Source organism: Numida meleagris, chromosome 22, assembly GCF_002078875.1.
Source record: "Numida meleagris isolate 19003 breed g44 Domestic line chromosome 22, NumMel1.0, whole genome shotgun sequence".
NCBI classification, from domain to species: Eukaryota; Metazoa; Chordata; class Aves; order Galliformes; family Numididae; genus Numida; species Numida meleagris.
This window is the reverse complement of record NC_034430.1, coordinates 2,034,624-2,040,815: the sequence shown is the minus strand read 5'-3', so window position 1 is coordinate 2,040,815 and position 6,192 is coordinate 2,034,624. Positions and strand designations below refer to the sequence as shown.

The window sequence follows — 6,192 nt, the reverse complement described above, 5'->3', positions numbered from 1 at the left end:
CGGCGCTGAGCCGGGGTTGCCAAGGGGCTGAGCTCACTCTTTCCAGCCACGACTTTCCGTGAGCTGCGGCTGCGGGCGGGCGGGGGCCGGGGTGACAGCCCCCAGCTTTTGGGGCGTCCCGGTGCCTCACTCCCTCGGGCCGTCCTTTCTGCACGTGGCTGCACCACCACGTGTCCCCGCGTCCCCTCTGCTGCCGTGCCACGAGGGGAAAGCCCCCAGCCCCCCACGGCACCCCCCGGGCACCCCATCCCTCACGCCGGGGATGCACCGGCAGCCTCCCGCCTCCCATCTGCCCACGAACAAAGAACTTTCCTCCTCCCCACCCCGACCCCCCTCGGCCCCGTGCCGTGCCGTGCCGTGCCGTGCTGAGCCGTGCCGTGCAGTGCCGTGCCGTCTTGTGCCGTGCCGTGCCGTGCCGAGCGGTGCCGTGCTATGCAGCGCCGTGCCGTGCTGTGCAGCGCCGTGCCGTGCTATGCAGTGCCGGGCCGTGCCGGGCCATGCTGTGCCGTTCCGGGCCGTGCCGTGCCGTGCCGGGCAGCTCTGCGGGCGGGCAGCGCGGCTCGCCGGGGACACCTAGCGGCAATGCGGCCGCAGGGCCCCCGCCCGCCCCGTTCCCGGAGCCCGGCACCCCGGGGCACGCCGCAAAGCCCGGGCTGCGTGTGTGGGGTGGGGGTGGGGAGGTTAAACCGAGCATCCTCGGCCCCGCAATCCGTTCCGGCTCCGCGGAGGGGCCGGTCAACCTGTCCCCTCTGTCCCCAGATCGCAGGCAGCCTCCCCCAGCCCCTGCCCCGCGCGCAGCCCCGACGCCAGGGTGATGGGCACCGGCTGTGCCGGCTCGGGAGCACCCCGGGGAGGAGCAGCCCCTGGTACGGCCCTCGCAGGGACCGGCGCTGGCACGGGGGGGGGGCACCGGGGTCCCCCCCCCGCCGGGGGCTAACCCTCTGCACCCCTTCCTTTGCAGAGAGCTCAAGTGCAACAGCAGAAGCAGCAGCAAAGCCGAGGGTAAGCCGTGGGCGAGGCGGGCCGGGAGGCTCCGCACGCCGGGAGGGGGCGGGGAGGGCGCGGGTGGTGCCGCGGGATCCTCACCGTCCCTCTCTGCCCCCCCAGGTCCCCGCCTCACCTTCCCCGACCCCCATGTCAGCACCTGCTCAGCCCAGCGGCACGCGGGGGAGGAGGAGGTCAGGATGCGCGTGAAGCCCCCGGGCCCAGTGGTAACGACCAGCGTTGTGCGAGGCTCGCCCGACTACGTCCGAGAGCCCAAATTCTACCCTCCGGGGCACCCGGCGCAGCAGCCCCCCGCTTGCCCGGCGGAGAAAGCCTTATCCTGCAGCGTGCTCAGCTTCCCTGAGGGCTCGTGCCCGGCGCTCGGCCGGGAGCACCAGGCGGGCTCGCTGCTGCACGGCGACCCGGCCGACCGGTGCCAGGGCGTGCACGGCGGCACCAAGGCGGCCGAGGAGCTGCTGGGCTGCGCCGGAGAGCCCCGGATCCTGGGGGGCAGCGCGGAGGAGGCAGCCGCCCGCGATCGGGCGCCCGACACTTTCCCCAACGCGACGCTGGCCTCGGGCCGCTGCAACGTCGACAGCATCGTCGCGCTGCTCCGGAGCAAGTGCGGCAACGGGCACATCAACCTTCACCCCGTGGTGCAGCTCATCGACATCATGAAGGACCTCAACCGCCTCTCCGAGGACCTCAAGAGCAGCGGGGTGCACCTGGACTGCGGCAGCCTGCGCGGCACTGGCGGCAGCGGCGGTGGCCACGAGGACGGCCGCCTGCTGCCCGCCGACCGCGACCTGCAGTACAGCTTCTTCTCCTCGCCCTCCCTGGCCAACAGCATCCGCAGCCCCGAGGAACGCGGGGTGCTCTGCAAAGCCGAGCCGCCGCGGCACCCCCGGCCCCCGGCCCGTGACGGGGAGGGTGAGGGCGGTGGGGGGAGCGCCCCGCAGCCCCCGGCCTCCGGCAAAGCACCCGCTGAAGAAGCGGGGTGCTCGCAGCCCGACACCGGCGACTACTCAGAGCTGGCCGAGGCGGACATCCTCAACGAGCTGGCCTCGCTGGCGTGCCCGGGGACGCAGCTGCTGGAGTCGCAGCCGATGGAGCCGCAGCCCCAGTTGCTCCCGGCCCAAGAGCTGGACTCCCAGTCCCGGCTGCTGGATTCCCAGTCCCTGGAGTCGCAGCCCCAGCTGCTCGACGCGCAGAGCTTGGAGCCGCTGCCGGAGTCGCTGGAACTGCAGAACCTTGAGCCGCTGGGGCTGCAATCACTGGAGCCGCTCTCCGAATCCTTGGAGCTGCAGTCGCTGGAACCGCTCTCCGAATCCTTGGAGCTGCAGTCGCTGGAGCCTCTGGCCGAGCCGCTGGGGCTGCAGACGCTGGAGCCGCTGCCCGGAGCGCTGGAGCCGCAGCTCCTGGAGGCACGCGCCCCGCTGCTGCCCTCCGAGCCGTCCCTGCTGCAGCCGCAGCCGCTGGGCCCCGTGCCGGAGCTGCTGGAGGCGCAGCCAGGCGCCGGGGACCCGCTACGGCCCCACAGCCTGCAGCCCCGCCTGGGGGGCTGCCCGCTGAGCGGCGTGGTGAAACGCGGCCCCTGTGGGGGCCGAGGGGCCGGGAGGTGCGGCGAGGACCACCGCAAGTACGCGCTGCGCCGGACTGACAAACCAAAGATGCTGTGCCGCCGGAGGAGGGCAGGGCGAGGGCGGCGGGCCGACGTCGTCCCCGAGAGCCGCGTCCTGCCCCTCGCCCTGCCCGCCGAGCTGCCCCCCGGGCCCGAGGAACCTGGAGCCCCGCTGCTCACCCCGCCGCCACCCCCCGAAGCCCTGGAGCCCGACGAGGTGCCCAAGGCCCCCGCGGCGGCGGGGAAGAAGAGCAAGTGCCGGGGGGTGCGGAAGATGGTGGTGAAGATGGCCAAGATCCCGGTGTCGCTGGGGAGGAGGAACAAAACCACCTACAAAGTGTCATCGCTCAGCAGCAACCTGAACCTGGAGGGCAAGGAGCTGGCGGCCAGCAGCTCCATGGAGCCCACGCCGCTGCTCAAGATGAAGAACAACGGGCGCAACGTGGTGGTGGTCTTCCCCCCCGGCGAGATGCCCATCATCCTGAAGCGCAAGCGGGGCCGGCCCCCCAAGAACCTGCTGCTGGGCCAGGCCAAGCCCAAGGAGCCCGCCCCGGAGGTGAAGAAGAGGAGGAGGAGGAAGCAGAAGCTGGCCTCGCCCCAGCCCTCCTACATCGCCGACACCAACGACAGCAAGGCCGACTATTCGGACGTGCTGGCCAAGCTGGCGTTCCTCAACCGGCAGAGCCAGTGCTCGGGGCGCTGCTCACCGCCGCGCTGCTGGACGCCCAGCGAGCCCGAGTCCATCCACCAGGCGCCCGACACGCAGAGCATCTCCCACTTCTTGCACCGCGTGCAGGGTTTCCGGCGGCGCGGCGGCAAGGCGGGCGGCTTCGGCGGGCGCGGAGGGGGGCACGCGGCCCGCGCCTCCCGCTGCTCCTTCAGCGATTTCTTTGAGGGCATCGGCAAGAAGAAGAAGGCTCCCGCCGCCCTGCACGCCGACCCCGTGCACCCGCGCAAGAGGGGCAGGCCGGAGCCCGACCCCGTGGGCAAACCCAAGCGCAAGCGGCGGACCCGCAAGAACGGGGTGCTGTTCCCCGAGCAGAATCCCGGGCAGAGCTTCAGCGACAGTGCCTCCGAGTGGGCCGGGGAGAAGGGCAGCCCCTGGGCCCCGCACCACGGCCACGCCGCCGGCCAGCCGGGCCGCAACTGCGGCTATCAGGGGGCCGAGGCCCGGCCTTTCCACGCCGCCGCGCTGGAGTCGGGCTCCTCGGGCCGCGCCGGCTTCTACGCGGGCAGCGCGGGCTCCTCGCAGGCCGAGGTGGGCCAGGAGCGGCACAGCCTCTTCACGGGGTATTTCCGCTCCTTGCTGGACTCGGACGATTCCTCCGACCTGCTGGACTTCGCCCTCTCGGCCTCGCGCTCCGAGTCCCGCAAGTCGGCGGCCTACACGGCCCCACCCGGCGCAATGGCGGCCCAGCGGGGCGGGCTGGCGGCCTACCCGGCGCGGGGCGGCAAGGTGCCGGCGGCGGCAGGCCCCGGCGCCGAGGCCTTCCACGCCGCCATGCAGGCCCGGCAGGCCTTCCCGCCCGGCCGCCCCGCTGCCGGCTATGGCGTCACCCAGGCGGGCTCCTCGGAGTGCCGCGGCGCCGAGGCCTTCCCCAAACTGGTGCCGCCTTCCGCCGTCTCCCGCTCGCCCACCGCGCACCCGGCGGGCGCCGCCGGCTACCCGCAGTACGGCGGGTACAGCGCGGGGCAGAGCGTGGCCCCCGCCAGCGTCTTCCCCCCGGGGAAGCAGTACCCCCCGGCGCAGGAGTGCCCCACCAGCAAGGACTGCAGCTTTGCCTACGGCAGCGGCAGCAGCCTGCCCTCGTCCCCCAGCAGCGCGCACAGTGCCGGCTACGCGCAGCAGACCGCCGGGCCCAGCCTGCCGCTGGGCAAAGCCTCCTTCTTCAACAGCGCCGAGGGCGGACAGTTCTCCAGCGCCGCGCACACCCCGCTGCGCTGCGACAGCCGCGCCAGCACCGTCTCGCCCGGCGGCTACATGGTGCCCAAAGGGTCGGCCTCCTTCCAGCCCTCCCCCGAGAACTGCCGGCCGTTCCCCAGCGCGTCGCAGTGGGCGTTCCGGCAGGGCTACGGCGGGCTGGAGTGGAGCTCGGAGGCGTTCAGCCAGCTCTACAACCCGGGCTTCGAGTGCCACCTCAACGAGCCCAACGTCATCCTGGACATCTCCAACTACACCCCGCAGAAGGCCAAGCAGCAGACGGTGTCGGAGACCTTCTCCGAGTCGTCCTCCGACAGCACGCAGTTCAACCAGCCGGCCGGCTACCGGCGCGCCAACAGCGAGGCCTCGTCCAGCGAAGGCCAGTCCAGCCTGTCCAGCCTGGAGAAGCTGATGATGGACTGGAACGAGGCGTCCTCGGCCCCCGGCTACAACTGGAACCAGAGCGTCCTCTTCCAGAGCAACTCCAAGCCGGGCCGGGGCCGGCGGAAGAAGGTGGACATGTTCGACGCGTCGCACCTCAGCTTCTCCTCCTCGTCCTCCTCCTCCTCCGTGTACCCCTCCAAGCGGAGCACGGGGCCCCGGCAGCCGCGGGGCTCGCGCGGGGCGTGCGCCTCCAAGAAGGAGCGGGGCACGGGCAAGGCCAAGTTCCCCAGCAAGGCGCAGGCGGTGAACCCGCTCTTCCACGAGAGCACGGACCTGGGCTTGGACTACTACAGCGGGGACAGCAGCATGTCCCCCCTGCCCTCCCAGTCGCGGGGCTTCGGGGTGGGCGAGCGGGACCCCTGCGACTACGCCGGGCCCTACTCCATGAACCCCTCGACGCCGTCGGACGGGACGTTCGTGCAGGGCTTTCAGAGCGACTCGCCCGGCCTGGGGCAGCCGGAGCTGGAGGGCAAGCACTTCCCCGCGCTGCCCCACCAGCTGGCGGCCCCCGGGCAGCAGGCTGTCTTCGAGGCCGGCCTCCAGAAAGCCTTCTCGCCCAACTGCTCGCCCACCTTGGCCTTCAAGGAGGAGCTGCGGGCGGGCGAGCTGCGCAAACTGCCCGCCTGCGACTCGCTCAAGCACAGCATGCAGGGGGGGGCCCTGCCGCACGGCCCGCACGTGGTGTGCCGCGACCTCGCCATGCCGCAGCCGCACTACGAGTCCCCCAGCTGCAAAAATCCCCCGTACTGGTACTCGCCCACCGCCAGCACCCGCAGCCCCTCCTCGTACGACGGCAAGGCGGGCGCCGGCATGCTGGTGGACTTCATGGGCAGGACGGACCCCTCGTGTCTCAACCCCCATTTGAGCAGCCCCGGCGGCCCCCACCCCTCCAAGGGCGAGAAGGAGCCCTTGGAGATGTCCCGCGCCCACCACCGCGGCCCCTACGCCTGTCCCCTGATCAATGACTTGAACATCTCCCCCGTCCCGAGGGACTCCATGCTGCAGCTGCAGGACAACTACAGGTACCCCACGTTTGCACCCCAGGGGCACCCCGTCATGGCCCCCGCCCAGAAGAGCGGGTTCTTGGGGCCGATGGTGGAGCAGCACCCCGAGGACACGTTTACGGTCACCTCATTGTAGTGCCACTGACGTGCCAAGCGGACAGCGAGGTTTTGTTACAGGGTAGGTGCCGTGTGGTGCTTGGGGGGGGGTGGGGGTACAG

The 6,192-nt window shown here is 72.1% G+C and overlaps 1 protein-coding gene across 4 annotated transcripts in view; it reads left to right on the top strand.

Moving 5' to 3' along the window:
* The window catches only part of AHDC1 (AT-hook DNA binding motif containing 1), a 23,146-nt gene extending 16,960 nt beyond the window's left edge, over positions 1-6,186 (top strand). For 3 of the 4 annotated variants that reach the window (XM_021375458.1, XM_021375456.1, XM_021375455.1), the window contains 2 exons: positions 962-1,002; positions 1,108-6,186. In XM_021375458.1, the coding sequence (XP_021231133.1) occupies positions 1,185-6,110 (4,926 nt within the window). In that variant the 5' untranslated portion in view covers positions 962-1,002; positions 1,108-1,184 and the 3' untranslated portion in view covers positions 6,111-6,186. Of the gene's footprint in view, positions 1-759; positions 867-961; positions 1,003-1,107 lie in introns of all 4 variants that reach the window. The other variant, XM_021375457.1, reaches the window with a different exon arrangement.